The following is a 17,557-nucleotide window of genomic DNA, read 5'->3' on the forward strand; positions in this document are numbered from 1 at the left end:
AGTTAGGGTTAGTAGTAGTTCTACCGGTAGTAGTTAGGGTTAGTAGTAGTTCCACCGGTAGTAGTTAGGGTTAGTAGTAGTTCTACCGGTAGTAGTTAGGGTTAGTAGTAGTTCTACCGGTAGTAGTTAGGGTTAGTAGTAGTTCCACCGGTAGTAGTTAGGGTTAGTAGTAGTTCTACCGGTAGTAGTTAGGGTTAGTAGTAGTTCTACCGGTAGTAGTTAGGGTTAGTAGTAGTTCTACCGGTAGTAGTTAGGGTTAGTAGTAGTTCTACCGGTAGTAGTTAGGGTTAGTAGTAGTTCTACCGGTAGTAGTTAGGGTTAGTAGTAGTTCCACCGGTAGTAGTTAGGGTTAGTAGTAGTTCTACCGGTAGTAGTTAGGGTTAGTAGTAGTTCTACCGGTAGTAGTTAGGGTTAGTAGTAGTTCTACCGGTAGTAGAAACAGTATTTGTTATGTTGAGATGTTTACCTCTCTCTTGTAGTGGTCAGTGTTCTGGTCTGGAGAGAGGAGGAGGAGGAGACAGTGAGAGGAGGAGGAGGAGACAGTGAGAGGAGGAGGAGGAGGAGACAGTGGGAGGAGGAGGAGGAGACAGTGAGAGGGGGAGGAGGAGACAGTGAGAGGAGGAGGAGAGTTAGAGGAGGAGGAGGAGACAGTTAGAGGAGGAGGAGAGTTAGAGGAGGAGGAGGAGACAGTTAGAGGAGGAGGAGGAGACAGTGGGAGGAGGAGACAGTGGGAGGAGGAGGAGGAGACAGTGGGAGGAGGAGGAGACAGTGGGAGGAGGAGGAGGAGACAGTGGGAGGAGGAGGAGGAGACAGTGGGAGGAGGAGGAGGAGACAGTGAGAGGAGGAGGAGAGTTAGAGGAGGAGGAGGAGACAGTTAGAGGAGGAGGAGAGTTAGAGGAGGAGGAGGAGACAGTTAGAGGAGGAGGAGGAGACAGTGGGAGGAGGAGACAGTGGGAGGAGGAGGAGGAGACAGTGGGAGGAGGAGGAGAGTTAGAGGAGGAGGAGGAGACAGTTAGAGGAGGAGGAGGAGACAGTGAGAGGAGGAGGAGGAGACAGTTAGAGGAGGAGGAGGAGACAGTGAGAGGAGGAGGAGGAGACAGTGAGAGGAGGAGGAGGAGACAGTGAGAGGGGGAGGAGGAGACAGTGAGAGGAGGAGGAGGAGACAGTTAGAGGAGGAGGAGGAGACAGTGAGAGGAGGAGGAGGAGACAGTGAGAGGAGGAGGAGGAGACAGTGAGAGGGGGAGGAGGAGACAGTAAGAGGGAGGAGGAGACAGTGGGAGGAGGAGGAGGAGACAGTGAGAGGAGGAGGAGAGTTAGAGGAGGAGGAGGAGACAGTTAGAGGAGGAGGAGGAGACAGTGGGAGGAGGAGGAGGAGGAGACAGTGGGAGGAGGAGGAGGAGACAGTGGGAGGAGGAGGAGGAGACAGTGAGAGGAGGAGGAGGAGGAGACAGTGAGAGGAGGAGGAGGAGACAGTGAGAGGAGGAGGAGGAGACAGTGAGAGGAGGAGGAGGAGACAGTGAGAGGGGGAGGAGGAGACAGTAAGAGGGAGGAGGAGACAGTGGGAGGAGGAGGAGGAGACAGTTAGAGGAGGAGGAGGAGACAGTGGGAGGAGGAGGAGGAGACAGTTAGAGGAGGAGGAGGAGACAGTGGGAGGAGGAGGAGACAGTGAGAGGAGGAGGAGGAGACAGTGAGAGGAGGAGGAGGAGACAGTGAGAGGAGGAGGAGAGTTAGAGGAGGAGGAGGAGACAGTTAGAGGAGGAGGAGGAGACAGTTAGAGGAGGAGGAGGAGACAGTGGGAGGAGGAGGAGACAGTTAGAGGAGGAGGAGGAGAGTGAGAGGAGGAGGAGGAGACAGTGGGAGGAGGAGGAGAGTGAGAGGGGGAGGAGGAGACAGTGAGAGGGGGAGGAGGAGACAGTGAGAGGAGGAGGAGACAGTTAGAGGAGGAGGAGGAGACAGTGAGAGGAGGAGGAGGAGACAGTGAGAGGAGGAGGAGACAGTGAGAGGAGGAGGAGACAGTTAGAGGAGGAGGAGGAGACAGTGAGAGGGGGAGGAGGAGACAGTGGGAGGAGGAGGAGGAGACAGTGAGAGGAGGAGGAGGAGAGTGAGAGGAGGAGGAGGAGACAGTGGGAGGAGGAGGAGACAGTTAGAGTGAGAGGAGGAGGAGGAGACAGTGGGAGGAGGAGGAGGAGACAGTGAGAGGGGGAGGAGGAGACAGTGAGAGGGGGAGGAGGAGACAGTTAGAGGAGGAGGAGGAGGAGGCAGTGAGAGGAGGAGGAGGAGACAGTGAGAGGGGGGAGGAGGAGAGTGAGAGGAGGAGGAGGAGACAGTGGGAGGAGGAGGAGGAGACAGTTAGAGGAGGAGGAGACAGTTAGAGGAGGAGGAGGAGGAGAGTGAGAGGAGCAGGAGGAGACAGTGAGAGGGGGGAGGAGGAGACAGTGGGAGGAGGAGGAGGAGACAGTGAGAGGGGGGAGGAGGAGACAGTGGGAGGAGGAGGAGGAGACAGTGGGAGGAGGAGGAGGAGGAGAGAGAGGAGGAGGAGGAGACAGTGAGAGGGGGGAGGAGGAGACAGTGAGAGGGGGGAGGAGGAGAGAGTCTTTAGTGAGTACTCATAATAAACACATTGGGGTTGTCATTTGTAAGTACAGTTGGTGTTACTATGGTGACGAGGTGTTTGTTCTCTGTTAGAAACACTTACTATGGACCTCGCGTGCAGCACCAGAAAGACATAGAGAGTGTGAGGGATATAAAGGAGAAGGACAGAGACAGAGAGAGATGGAGAGAGAAGAGAGGAGAGAAAAGGGGATAGAGAGACATGGAGAGATAGAGAGGGGGAGAGAGGAGAGTGATATGGAAAGAGGAGAGAGAAACGGGGAGAGAGGAGAGAGAGATGGAGAGATGGAGAAAGAAAGATGGAGATAGAGAGACATGGAGATAGGAGAAAGAGAGAGAGAGAAATGGAGAGAGGAGAGAGAGCGATAGAGAGAGAGAAAGTGAGAGAGAAGGACAGAGAGAAGGAGAGAATTTAGTTTTATTACTGAGCAACATGTTTCAGGGTGGTTATTGAGGTCAGGGGTTCCAGGTTACTGACCAGTGCGACTCGGGAGCTGAGGACGTTGCATCTCTCAGGTCCCAGATCCAACACCTCAAACGCCCCCGGCTGCAACACACACACACACTTTATTTTATATATTTTATTTCACCTTTATTTAACCAGGTAGGCCAGTTAAGAACAAGTACTCATTTATAACTGCGACCAAGATAAAGCAAAGCAGTGCGAGAGAGGATCCAGATTGCCTAGCTGATTTGTAGGGGTCCAGATTGTCTAGCTGATTTGTAGGGGTCCAGATTGTCTAGTCCAGCTGATTTGTAGGGGTCCAGATTGTCCAGCTGATTTGTAGGGATCCAGTTTGTCTAGCCCAGATGATTTGTAGGGGTCCAGATTGCCCAGCTGATTTGTAGGGGTCCAGATTGTCTAGCTGTTTTGTAGGGATCCAGATTGTCCAGCCCAGCTGATTTGTAGGGGTCCAGATTGTCAAGCTGATTTGTAGGGATCCAGATTGTCTAGCTTATTTGTAGGGGTCCAGATTGTCCAGCTGATTTGTAGGGGTCCAGATTGTCCAGCTGATTTGTAGGGATCCAGATTGTCCAGCTGATTTGTAGGGGTCCAGATTGTCTAGCTGATTTGTAGGGATCCAGATTGTCCAGCTGATTTGTAGGGGTCCAGATTGTCCAGCCCAGCTGATTTGTAGGGTCCAGATTGTCTTGCCCAGCTGATTTGTAGGGGTCCAGATTGTCTAGCTGATTTGTAGGGATCCAGATTGCCCAGCTGATTTGTAGGGTCCAGATTGTCTAGCCCAGCTGATTTGTAGGGTCCAGATTGTCTTGCCCAGCTGATTTGTAGGGGTCCAGATTGTCTAGCTGATTTGTAGGGATCCAGATTGTCCAGCTGATTTGTAGGGGTCCAGATTGTCCAGCCCAGCTGATTTGTAGGGTCCAGATTGTCTAGCTGATTTGTAGGGGTCCAGATTGTCCAGCCCAGCTGATTTGTAGGGTCCAGATTGTCTAGCTGATTTGTAGGGGTCCAGATTGTCCAGCCCAGCTGATTTGTAGGGGTCCAGATTGTCCAGCCCAGCTGATTTGTAGGGTCCAGATAGCCCAGCTGATTTGTAGGGTCCAGATTGTCTAGCTGATTTGTAGGGGTCCAGATTGTCTAGCCCAGCTGATTTGTAGGGTCCAGATTGTCTAGCCCAGCTGATTCGTAGGGGTCCAGATTGTCTAGTCCAGCTGATTTGTAGGGGTCCAGATTGTCTAGCTGATTTTTAGGGGTCCAGATTGTCTAGCTGATTTGTAGGGATCCAGATTGTCTAGCCCAGCTGATTTGTAGGGGTCCAGATTGTCTAGTCCAGCTGATTTGTAGGGGTCCAGATTGTCTAGCCCAGCTGATTTGTAGGGGTCCAGAATGTCTAGCTGATTTGTAGGGGTCCAGATTGTCCAGCTGATTTGTAGTGATCCAGATTGTCCAGCTGATTTGTAGGGATCCAGATTCTGCAGCTCTTTCAGAACATCAGCTGTCTGGATTTGGGTGAAGGAGAAGCAGGGGGGGCCTTGGGCTAGTTGCAGCAGGGGGTGCAGAGCTGTTGGCCGGGGTAGGGGTAGCCAGGTGCAAGCATGGTTATTGAAGCAATGCTTATTGAAATGATCGATTATCGTAGATTTATTGGTGGTGACAGTGTTTCCTAGCCTCAGTGCAGTGGGCAGCTGGGAGGAGGTGCTCTTATTCTCCATGGACTTTACAGTGTCCCAAAACCTTTTGGAGTTAGAGCTACAGGATGCAAATTTTGCCTTTGCTTTCCTAACTGACTGTGTGTATTGGTTCCTGACCTCCCTGAAAAGTTGCATATCGCGGGGGTTATTTGATGTTAATGCAGAATGCCACAGGATGTTTTTGTGCTGGTCAAGGGCAGTCAAGTCTGGAGTGAACCAAGGACTATATCTGTTCCTGGTTCTACATTTTTAGAATGGGGAATGCTTATTTAAGATGTTGAGGAAAGTTTTAAAGAGCAAATAAGCATCGTCTACTGACGGGATGAGGTCAATATCCTTACAGGATACCCAGGTCGATTAGAAAGGCCTGCTCGCTGAAGTGTTTTAGGGAGCGTTTTGACAGTGGTCGTTTGACCGCGGACCCATGACGGACGCAGGCAATGAGGCAGTGATCGCTGAGATCCTGGTTGAAGACAGCAGAGGTGTATTTAGAGGGCAAGTTGTTCAGGATGATATCTAAGAGGGTGCCCATGGTTACGGATTTAGGGTTGTACCTGGTAGGTTTCCTTGATGATTTAGGTCATCTAACAGTACGAACTCTGAAGATAGATGGGGGGCAATCAATTCACATATGGTGTCCAAGGGGCACAGCTGGGGGCTGCAGGGCCTGGGTTAACCTCTACATCACCAGAGGAACAGAGGAGGATTAGGATAATGGTACGGCTAAAGGCTATAAGAACTGGTCGTCTAGTGCGTTCGGAACATTTGATTTGATTTGATTTTGATTTGAACAGAGAGTAAGACGCATATTTCTGGGCGCGGAAGAATAGATTCGAGGCATAATGTACAGACAAGGGTGTGGTAGGATGTGAGTACAGTGGAGGTAAGCCTAGGCATTGAGTGATGATGAGAGAGGTTTTGTCTCTAGAGGCACCATTTAAGCCAGGTGAGGTCACCGCATGTGTGGGGGGTGGAACAAAATGGCTAAGGCATATTGAGCAGGGCTGGAGGCTCTACAGTGAAATAAGACAATAATCACTAACCAAAACAGCAATAGACAAGGCATATTGACATTAGGGAGAGGCATGTGTAGCCGAGTGATCATAGGGTCCAGTGAGTAGCACTAGATGAGTCAGGGAGCCAATTCAGTAGTGCTACTACGCTAGGCAAGCTGGAGACACGGCGATTCAGACAGCTAGCGGGCCAGGGCTAGCAGATGGACCTCTGGGGACGTCGCAATGGAAGAGCCTATCGAAACCACCTCGGACGGTTACGTCGGCAGACCAGTCGTGATGGATCGGCGGCGTGTCGACAGTAAAGGGTCCAGGCCAATTGGCAAACGAGGTGTTGTAGCCCAAGAATTGGCTGATGGAACTCTTCGACTAGCCAGAGGATGGGCCTAGCTCAAGGCTAGCTCCAGGCTAACTGGTGCTTGCTTCGGGACAGAGACGTTAGCCAGGAGTAGCCGCTCGGACAGCAGCTAGCTAGCTGCGATGATCTGGTGTCAAGGTTCAGAGATTGCAGTAGGAATCCTGAGATTTGGTAGAGAAAAAGCAGTCCGATATGCTCTGGGTTGATATTGAGCTGTGCAGACTGGCAGGAATTGCCCGGGCTGAGGCTGTCTGATGTCCGGGTTAACGGTGATGACCGCTAGCAGTGGCTAACTGACTACTAGCTAGTAGATAGTTAGCTGGTTAGCTCCTGGTGGGGGTTCCAGTTCTTAAGTATAAAGATAGCAGATCCGTACCACATTGGGTGAGGCTGGTTGCAGGAGAATATGTTCAGTCTGTAGATGGAAATTGAGATGAAAAATACATACAATATATATATATATATATATATACGAAGAAAACGATATATACAGTCGTGGCCAAAAGTTTTGAGAATGACACAAATATTAATTTTCACAAAGTTTGCTGCTTCAGTGTCTAGATATTTTTGTCAGAAGTTACTATGGAATAATGAATTATAATTACAAGCATTTCATAAGCATCAAAGGCTTTTAATTGACTATTACATTAAGTTTATGCAAAGAGTCAATATTTGCAGTGTTGACCCTTCTTTTTCAAGACCTCTGCAATCCGCCCTGGCATGCTGTCAATTAACTTCTGGGCTACATCCTGACTGATGGCAGCCCATTCTTGCATAATCGATGCTTGGAGTTTGTCTGAATTTGTGGGTTTTTGTTTGTCCACCCGCCTCTTGAGGATTGACCACAAGTTCTCAATGAGATTAAGGTCTGGGGAGTTTCCTGGCCATGGACCCAAAATATCGATGTTTAGTTCCCCGAGCCACTTAGTTATCACTTTTGCCTTATGGCAAGGTGCTCCATCATGCTGGAAAAGGCATTGTTCGTCACCAAACTGTTGCTGGATGGTTGGGGGAAGTTGCTCTCGGAGGATGTGTTGGTACCATTCTTTATTCATGGCTGTGTTCTTAGGCAAAATTGTGAGTGAGCCCACTCCCTTGGCTGAGAAGCAACCCCACACATGAATAGTCTCAGGATGCTTTACTGTTGGCATGACACAGGACTGATGGTAGCGCTCACCTTGTCTTCTCCGGACAAGCTTTTTTCCGGATGCCCCAAACAATCGGAAAAGGGATTAATCAGAGAAAATGACTTTACCCCAGTCCTCAGCAGTCTGATCCCTGTACCTTTTGCAGAATATCAGTCTGTCCCTGATGTTTTTCCTGGAGAGAAGTGGCTTCTTTGCTGCCCTTCTTGACACCAGGCCATCCTCCAAAAGTCTTCGCCTCACTGTGCGTGCAGCACCTGCCTGCTGCCATTCCTGAGCAAGCTCTGTACTGGTGGTGCCCCGATCCCGCAGCTGAATCAACTTCAGGAGACGGTCCTGGTGCTTGCTGGACTTTCTTGGGCGCCCTGAAGCCTTCTTCACAACAATTGAACCGCTCTCCTTGAAGTTCTTGATGATCCAATAAATGGTTGATTAAGGTGCAATCTTACTGGCAGCAATATCCTTGCCTGTGAAGCCCTTTTTGTGCAAAGCAATGATGACGGCACGTGTTTATTTACAGGTAACCATGGTTGACAGAGGAAGAACAATGATTCCAAGCACCACCCTCCTTTTGAAGCTTCCAGTCTGTTTTTCGAACTCAATCAGCATGACAGAGTGATATCCAGCCTTGTCCTCGTCAACACTCACACCTGTGTTAACGAGAGAATCACTGACATGATGTCAGCTGGTCCTTTTGTGGCAGGGCTGAAATGCAGTGGAAATGTTTTTGGAGGGATTCAGTTCATTTGCATGGCAAAGAGGGACTTTGCATTCATCTGATCACTCTTCATAACATTCTGGAGTATTTGCAAATTGCTATCATACAAACTGAGGCAGCAGACTTTGTGAAAATGAATATTTGTGTCATTCTCAAAACCTTTGGCCACGGCTGTACACGGGACGGGACAAGACAAAAACAGAAGTCCGACTGCTACGCCATCTTGGTCAGCTGACACACACACACACAGTCAGCTCTGAGGGAGTGTAAGCACTTAGCCCTGCTCATGTTTTCCACTCTATTTCCTCCATTCTCTCTCTCTCTCCTCTCCCTCTATTCTCTCTCTCCTCTTCACTCTTCTGTTCCTCCACTCCTCCTCTTTAATTCATGAGAATTAAGGAACAGAAGAGAGAGTGCACCCTCCCCTCCACTCTCTCCTCCTATCCCTCTCACCCTCTCTCCCCTCATCTCCCTCCCCTCCTCTCCCTCTCACCCTCTCTCCTCCTACAATATCGGTAGTAGTAGTCATAGTTGTATTATAGTAGTAGTATAGTAGTAGTCTAGTAGTAGCAGTAGTAGTAATAATTATTATAGTAGTAGTAGTAGTAGTAGTTGTATTATAGTAGTAGTCTAGTAGTAGTCTAGTAGTAATATAGTAGTAATATCGGTAGTAGTAGTCATAGTTGTATTATAGTAGTAGTGTAGTAGTAGTCTAGTAGTAGCAGTAGTAGTAATAATTATTATAGTAGTAGTAGCAGTTGTATTATAGTCGTAGTCTAGTAGTAGCAGTAGTAGTAATAATTATTATAGTAGTAGTAGTAGTAGTTGTATTATAGTAGTAGTATAGTAGTAATATAGTAGTAATAGTCTAGTAGTAGTCTAGTAGTATCATAGTTGTATTATAGTAGTAATATAGTAGAGGTATAGTAGTAGTATAGTGGCATATTTACACATGGTTTGTTGGTCAACCAGTAGCCTTCTAGTACTATCATAGTTGTATTATAGTAGTAGTATAGTAGTAATATAGTAGTAATATAGTGGCATATTTACACATGGTTTGTTGGTCAACCAGTAGCCTTCTAGTACTATCATAGTTGTATTATAGTAGTAGTATAGTAGTAGTATAGTGGCATATTTACACATGGTTTGTTGGTCAACCAGTAGGCTTGTAGTAGTAGTTGTATTATAGTAGTAATATAGTAGTAGTATAGTGGTAGTATAGTGGCATATTTACACATGGTTTGTTGGTCAGCCAGTAGGCTTGTAGTAGTAGTTGTATTATACTAGTAGTATAGTAGTAGTATAGTAGTAGTATAGTGGCATATTTACACATGGTTTGTTGGTCAGCCAGTAGGCTTGTAGTAGTAGTTGTATTATAGTAGTAGTATAGTAGTAGTATAGTGGCATATTTACACATGGTTTGTTGGTCAGCCAGTAGGCTTGTAGTAGTAGTTGTATTATAGTAGTAGTAGTAGTCTAGTAGTATCATAGTTGTATTATAGTAGTAATATAGTAGTAGTATAGTAGTAATATAGTGGCATATTTACACATGGTTTGTTGGTCAACCAGTAGGCTTGTAGTAGTAGTTGTATTATAGTAGTAGTATAGTAGTAGTATAGTAGTAATATAGTGGCATATTTACACATGGTTTGTTGGTCAGCCAGTAGGCTTGTAGTAGTAGTATAGTAGTAATATAGTGGCATATTTACACATGGTTTGTTGGTCAGCCAGTAGGCTTGTAGTAGTAGTATAGTAGTAATATAGTGGCATATTTACACATGGTTTGTTGGTCAGCCAGTAGGCTTGTAGTAGTAGTTGTATTATAGTAGTAATATAGTAGTAGTATAGTGGTAGTATAGTGGCATATTTACACATGGTTTGTTGGTCAGCCAGTAGGCGTGTAGTAGTAGTTGTATTATACTAGTAGTATAGTAGTAGTATAGTAGTAGTATAGTGGCATATTTACACATGGTTTGTTGGTCCCGTGTGGGTCCCGTGTGGCTCAGTTGGTAGAGCATGGCGCTTGCAACGCCAGGGTTGTGGGTTCATTCCCCACGGGGGGACCAGGATGAATATGTATGAACTTTCCAATTTGTAAGTCGCTCTGGATAAGAGCGTCTGCTAAATGACTTAAATGTAAATGTTGGTCAGCCAGTAGGCTTGTAGTAGTAGTTGTATTATAGTAGTAGTATAGTAGTAGTATAGTGGCATATTTACACATGGTTTGTTGGTCAGCCAGTAGGCTTGTAGTAGTAGTTGTATTATAGTAGTAGTATAGTAGTAGTATAGTGGCATATTTACACATGGTTTGTTGGTCAGCCAGTAGGCTTGCTCCTGGCACTCCAGAACGATACGATCAGCCTTCTTTCTCTGCTTAGAGGCCCTGCACACAGAGAGACACACAGGGTTAAGAGAGGTGAGTGTGTGTTTGTGTGTCTGAGTGTGTGTGTGTAGTTACCTGAGCTGTTCTCTGGCCTGCATCACCACAAAGTCCCAGGTGTGGTTAATCCTCTTGTGCAGGATGCTGTAGTTCTCCTGAAGAGGAGAGGGGATGAGCAGGACAGGAGGACAGTTAGTGATCCTACTGAAGGACAGGAGGACAGTTAGTGATCCTACTGAAGGACGGTTAGTGATCCTACTGAAGGTCGGTTAGTGATCCTACTGAAGGACGGTTAGTGATCCTACTGAAGGACGGTTAGTGATCCTACTGAAGGACGGTTAGTGATCCTACTGAAGAACGGTTAGTGATCCTACTGAAGGACGGTTAGTGATCCTACTGAAGGGCGGTTAGTGATCCTACTGAAGGACGGTTAGTGATCCTACTGAAGGGCGGTTAGTGATCCTACTGAAGGACGGTTAGTGATCCTACTGAAGGACGGTTAGTGATCCTACTGAAGGACGGTTAGTGATCCTACTGAAGGACGGTTAGTGATCCTACTGAAGGACGGTTAGTGATCCTACTGAAGGACGGTTAGTGATCCTACTGAAGGACGGTTAGTGATCCTACTGAAGGACGGTTAGTGATCCTACTGAAGGACGGTTAGTGATCCTACTGAAGAACGGTTAGTGATCCTACTGAAGGACGGTTAGTGATCCTACTGAAGGACGGTTAGTGATCCTACTGAAGGACGGTTAGTGATCCTACTGAAGGACGGTTAGTGATCCTACTGAAGAACGGTTAGTGATCCTACTGAAGGACGGTTAGTGATCCTACTGAAGGACGGTTAGTGATCCTACTGAAGGACGGTTAGTGATCCTACTGAAGGACGGTTAGTGATCCTACTGAAGGACGGTTAGTGATCCTACTGAAGAAGGGTTAGTGATCCTACTGAAGAACGGTTAGTGATCCTACTGAAGGACGGTTAGTGATCCTACTGAAGAAGGGTTAGTGATCCTACTGAAGGACGGTTAGTGATCCTACTGAAGGACGGTTAGTGATCCTACTGAAGGACGGTTAGTGATCCTACTGAAGGACGGTTAGTGATCCTACTGAAGGACAGGAGGACGGTTAGTGATCCTACTGAAGAACGGTTAGTGATCCTACTGAAGGACGGTTAGTGATCCTACTGAAGGACGGTTAGTGATCCTACTGAAGGACGGTTAGTGATCCTACTGAAGGACGGTTAGTGATCCTACTGAAGAACGGTTAGTGATCCTACTGAAGGACGGTTAGTGATCCTACTGAAGGACGGTTAGTGATCCTACTGAAGGACGGTTAGTGATCCTACTGAAGGACGGTTAGTGATCCTACTGAAGGACGGTTAATGATCCTACTGAAGGACGGTTAATGATCCTACTGAAGGACGGTTAGTGATCCTACTGAAGGACGGTTAGTGATCCTACTGAAGGACGGTTAGTGATCCTACTGAAGGACGGTTAGTGATCCTACTGAAGGTCGGTTAGTGATCCTACTGAAGGACGGTTAGTGATCCTACTGAAGGACGGTTAGTGATCCTACTGAAGGACGGTTAGTGATCCTACTGAAGAACGGTTAGTAATCCTACTGAAGAACGGTTAGTGATCCTACTGAAGGACGGTTAGTGATCCTACTGAAGAACGGTTAGTGATCCTACTGAAGGACGGTTAGTGATCCTACTGAAGGACGGTTAGTGATCCTACTGAAGGACGGTTAGTGATCCTACTGAAGGATGGTTAGTGATCCTACTGAAGGACGGTTAGTGATCCTACTGAAGGACGGTTAGTGATCCTACTGAAGGACGGTTAGTGATCCTACTGAAGGGCGGTTAGTGATCCTACTGAAGGACGGTTAGTGATCCTACTGAAGGACGGTTAGTGATCCTACTGAAGGACGGTTAGTGATCCTACTGAAGGACGGTTAGTGATCCTACTGAAGGACGGTTAGTGATCCTACTGAAGGACGGTTAGTGATCCTACTGAAGGACGGTTAGTGATCCTACTGAAGAACGGTTAGTGATCCTACTGAAGGACGGTTAGTGATCCTACTGAAGGACGGTTAGTGATCCTACTGAAGGACGGTTAGTGATCCTACTGAAGGACGGTTAGTGATCCTACTGAAGGACGGTTAGTGATCCTACTGAAGGACGGTTAGTGATCCTACTGAAGGACTGTTAGTGATCCTACTGAAGGACGGTTAGTGATCCTACTGAAGGACGGTTAGTGATCCTACTGAAGAACGGTTAGTGATCCTACTGAAGGACGGTTAGTGATCCTACTGAAGGACGGTTAGTGATCCTACTGAAGGACGGTTAGTGATCCTACTGAAGGACGGTTAGTGATCCTACTGAAGGACGGTTAGTGATCCTACTGAAGGACGGTTAGTGATCCTACTGAAGGACGGTTAGTGATCCTACTGAAGAACGGTTAGTGATCCTACTGAAGGACGGTTAGTGATCCTACTGAAGGACGGTTAGTGATCCTACTGAAGAACGGTTAGTGATCCTACTGAAGGACGGTTAGTGATCCTACTGAAGAACGGTTAGTGATCCTACTGAAGGACGGTTGGTGATCCTACTGAAGGACGGTTAGTGATCCTACTGAAGAACGGTTAGTGATCCTACTGAAGGACGGTTAGTGATCCTACTGAAGGACGGTTAGTGATCCTACTGAAGGACGGTTAGTGATCCTACTGAAGGACGGTTAGTGATCCTACTGAAGGACGGTTAGTGATCCTACTGAAGAACGGTTAGTGATCCTACTGAAGGACGGTTAGTGATCCTACTGAAGGACGGTTAGTGATCCTACTGAAGGACGGTTAGTGATCCTACTGAAGGACGGTTAGTGATCCTACTGAAGGACGGTTAGTGATCCTGCTGAAGGACGGTTAGTGATCCTGCCGAAGGACGGTTAGTGATCCTACCGAAGGACGGTTAGTGATCCTACCGAAGGACGGTTAGTGATCCTACCGAAGGACGGTTAGTGATCCTACCGAAGGACGGTTAGTGATCCTACCGAAGGACGGTTAGTGATCCTACCGAAGGACGGTTAGTGATCCTACCGAAGGACGGTTAGTGATCCTACCGAAGGACGGTTAGTGATCCTACTGAAGGACGGTTAGTGATCCTACTGAAGGACTGTTAGTGATCCTACTGAAGGACGGTTAGTGATCCTACTGAAGGACGGTTAGTGATCCTACTGAAGAACGGTTAGTGATCCTACTGAAGGACGGTTAGTGATCCTACTGAAGGACGGTTAGTGATCCTACTGAAGGACGGTTAGTGATCCTACTGAAGGACGGTTAGTGATCCTACTGAAGGACGGTTAGTGATCCTACTGAAGGACGGTTAGTGATCCTACTGAAGGACGGTTAGTGATCCTACTGAAGAACGGTTAGTGATCCTACTGAAGGACGGTTAGTGATCCTACTGAAGGACGGTTAGTGATCCTACTGAAGAACGGTTAGTGATCCTACTGAAGGACGGTTAGTGATCCTACTGAAGAACGGTTAGTGATCCTACTGAAGGACGGTTGGTGATCCTACTGAAGGACGGTTAGTGATCCTACTGAAGAACGGTTAGTGATCCTACTGAAGGACGGTTAGTGATCCTACTGAAGGACGGTTAGTGATCCTACTGAAGGACGGTTAGTGATCCTACTGAAGGACGGTTAGTGATCCTACTGAAGGACGGTTAGTGATCCTACTGAAGGACGGTTAGTGATCCTACTGAAGAACGGTTAGTGATCCTACTGAAGGACGGTTAGTGATCCTACTGAAGGACGGTTAGTGATCCTACTGAAGGACGGTTAGTGATCCTACTGAAGGACGGTTAGTGATCCTGCCGAAGGACGGTTAGTGATCCTACCGAAGGACGGTTAGTGATCCTACCGAAGGACGGTTAGTGATCCTACCGAAGGACGGTTAGTGATCCTACCGAAGGACGGTTAGTGATCCTACCGAAGGACGGTTAGTGATCCTACCGAAGGACGGTTAGTGATCCTACCGAAGGACGGTTAGTGATCCTACCGAAGGACGGTTAGTGATCCTACCGAAGGACGGTTAGTGATCCTACCGAAGGACGGTTAGTGATCCTACCGAAGGACGGTTAGTGATCCTACCGAAGGACGGTTAGTGATCCTGCCGAAGGACGGTTAGTGATCCTGCCGAAGGACGGTTAGTGATCCTGCCGAAGGACGGTTAGTGATCCTGCCGAAGGACGGTTAGTGATCCTGCCGAAGGACGGTTAGTGATCCTGCCGAAGGACGGTTAGTGATCCTGCCGAAGGACGGTTAGTGATCCTACCGAAGGACGGTTAGTGATCCTACCGAAGGACGGTTAGTGATCCTACCGAAGGACGGTTAGTGATCCTGCCGAAGGACGGTTAGTGATCCTGCCGAAGGACGGTTAGTGATCCTGCCGAAGGACGGTTAGTGATCCTGCCGAAGGACGGTTAGTGATCCTGCCGAAGGACGGTTAGTGATCCTACCGAAGGACGGTTAGTGATCCTACCGAAGGACGGTTAGTGATCCTACCGAAGGACGGTTAGTGATCCTACCGAAGGACGGTTAGTGATCCTACCGAAGGACGGTTAGTGATCCTACCGAAGGACGGTTAGTGATCCTACCGAAGGACGGTTAGTGATCCTACCGAAGGACGGTTAGTGATCCTACCGAAGGACGGTTAGTGATCCTACCGAAGGACGGTTAGTGATCCTACCGAAGGACGGTTAGTGATCCTACTGAAGGACAGACAGATAGTGTAGATAGGAAAGGTTTACTAAAGGTTTATGAAATGTTTAGGAAAACTTTGGTTAGTAGGTTAGACTAGTTAATGGATTAATAAAGGTTTAGTAAATGGTTAATACAGGTTTAGTAAAGGGTTGGTCCGTAGGTTGGAATAGTTTGTAAAGTGTTAATAAAGGTTTAGTAAAGGGTTAATAAAGGTTTAGTAAAGGGTTGGTCCGTAGGTTGGAATAGTTTGTAAAGTGTTAAAAAAAGGTTTAGTAAAGGTTTGGTCAGTAGGTTGGAATAGTTAATTAGTAAAGGTTTAGTAAAGGTTTAGTAAAGGTTTAGTAAAGGTTTAGTAAAGGTTTGGTTAGTAGGTTAGAATAGTTTGTAAAGGATTAATACAGGTTTAGTAAAGGGTTAATACAGGTACATTTACATTTACATTTAAGTCATTTAGCAGACGCTCTTATCCAGAGCGACTTACAAATTGGTGCATTCACCTTATGATATCCAGTGGAACAACCACTTTACAATAGTGCATCTAACTCTTTTAAGGGGGGGGGGTAGAAGGATTACTTTATCCTATCCTAGGTATTCCTTAAAGAGGTGGGGTTTCAGGTGTCTCCGGAAGGTGGTGATTGACTCCGCTGACCTGGCGTCGTGAGGGAGTTTGTTCCACCATTGGGGTGATAGTATAGTAAAGGTTTAGTAAAGAGTTAATACAGGTTTAGTAAAGGGTTAATACAGGTTTAGTAAAGGTTTAGTAAATGTTTAGTAAAGGTTTAGTAAAGGTTTAGTCAGTAGGTTAGACTAGTTAATTAGTAAAGGTTTAGTAAAGGTTTAGTAAAGGTTTAGTCAGTAGGTTAGACTAGTTAATTAGTAAAGGTTTAGTAAAGGTTTAGTCAAGGTTTAGTCAGTAGGTTAGACTAGTTAATTAGTAAAAGGTTTAGTAAAGGTTTGGTTAGTAGGTTAGAATAATAAATGTTTAGTAAATAATTAGTAAAGGGTTAATACAGGTTTAGTAAAGGTTTAGTAAAGGGTTAATACAGGTTTAGTAAATGTTTAGTAAAGGGTTAATACAGGTTTAGTAAAGGTTTAGTTAAGGGTTAATACATGTTTAGTAAAGGGTTAATACAGGTTTAGTAAAGGTTTAGTAAAGGGTTAATACAGGTTTAGTAAAGGTTTAGTAAAGGGTTAATACAGGTTTAGTAAAGGTATAGTAAATGTTTAGTAAAGGGTTAAGACACGTTTAGTAAATGTTTAGTAAAGGGTTAATACAGGTTTAGTAAATGTTTAGTAAAGGGTTAATACAGGTTTAGTAAAGGGTTAATACAGGTTTAGTAAAGGTATAGTAAAGGGTTAATACAGGTTTAGTAAAGGGTTAATACAGGTTTAGTAAAGGTTTAGTAAAGGGTTAATACATGTTTAGTAAAGGTTTAGTAAAGGGTTAATACAGGTTTAGTAAAGGGTTAATACAGGTTTAGTAAAGGTATAGTAAATGTTTAGTAAAGGGTTAATACAGGTTTAGTAAAGGGTTAATACAGGTTTAGTACAGGGTTAATACAGGTATAGTAAATGTTTAGTAAAGGGTTAATACAGGTTTAGTAAAGGGTTAATACAGGTTTAGTAAAGGTATAGTAAATGTTTAGTAAAGGGTTAATACAGGTTTAGTAAATGTAAAGGTTTGGCAACGATTAGAGGTTAGAATAGTCACCTTCTCATAATCCACCAGCTCCCCCTGTTTCCTGATGTTCTTCTTCGCCAGATAGATCGCTGGACAGATAGAGATAAGATGACCAGTTTACACCATACAAACTGGAGTCAAATAAATGACAGAAGTCACAACATACTACTTTTCAATCTGTATAGGGCTTTTCAATCTGTATAGGGCTTTTCAATCTGTATAGGGCGTTTCAATCTGTATAGGGCTTTTCAATCTGTATAGGGCTTTTCAATCTGTATAGGGCTTTCCAATCTGTATAGGGCTATTCAATCTGTATAGGGCTTTTCAATCTGTATAGGGCTTTGCAATCTGTATAGGGCTTTTCAATCTGTATAGGGCTTTTCAATCTGTATAGGGCGTTTCAATCTGTATAGGGCGTTTCAATCTGTATAGGGCTTTTCAATCTGTATAGGGCTTTTCAATCTGTATAGGGCTTTTCAATCTGTATAGGGCTTTTCAATCTGTATAGGGCTTCTCAATCTGTATAGGGCTTTTCAATCTGTATAGGGCTTCTCAATCTGTATAGGGCTTTTCAATCTGTATAGGGCTTTCCAATCTGTATAGGGCTTTTCAATCTGTATAGGGCTTTTCAATCTGTATAGGGCTTTCCAATCTGTATAGGGCTTTCCAATCTGTATAGGGCTATTCAATCTGTATAGGGCTTTGCAATCTGTATAGGGCTTTCCAATCTGT

General features: G+C 46.0%; 1 protein-coding gene across 1 annotated transcript in view; it reads right to left on the reverse strand.

Moving 5' to 3' along the window:
• Nucleotides 1-17,557, reverse strand: part of LOC139568466 (regulator of G-protein signaling 11-like) — a 126,274-nt gene that overhangs the window by 50,641 nt on the left and 58,076 nt on the right. The window contains exons 6-10 of the mRNA XM_071390297.1: nucleotides 16,856-16,914; nucleotides 10,457-10,533; nucleotides 10,300-10,381; nucleotides 3,089-3,157; nucleotides 467-490 (exon numbers count right to left, since the gene is read on the reverse strand). Of these exons, the coding sequence (XP_071246398.1) occupies nucleotides 467-490; nucleotides 3,089-3,157; nucleotides 10,300-10,381; nucleotides 10,457-10,533; nucleotides 16,856-16,914 (311 nt within the window). The remainder of the gene's footprint in view (nucleotides 1-466; nucleotides 491-3,088; nucleotides 3,158-10,299; nucleotides 10,382-10,456; nucleotides 10,534-16,855; nucleotides 16,915-17,557) is intronic.

Source organism: Salvelinus alpinus, chromosome 2 (genome assembly GCF_045679555.1).
Source record: "Salvelinus alpinus chromosome 2, SLU_Salpinus.1, whole genome shotgun sequence".
In the NCBI taxonomy this organism is placed as follows: domain Eukaryota; kingdom Metazoa; phylum Chordata; class Actinopteri; order Salmoniformes; family Salmonidae; genus Salvelinus; species Salvelinus alpinus.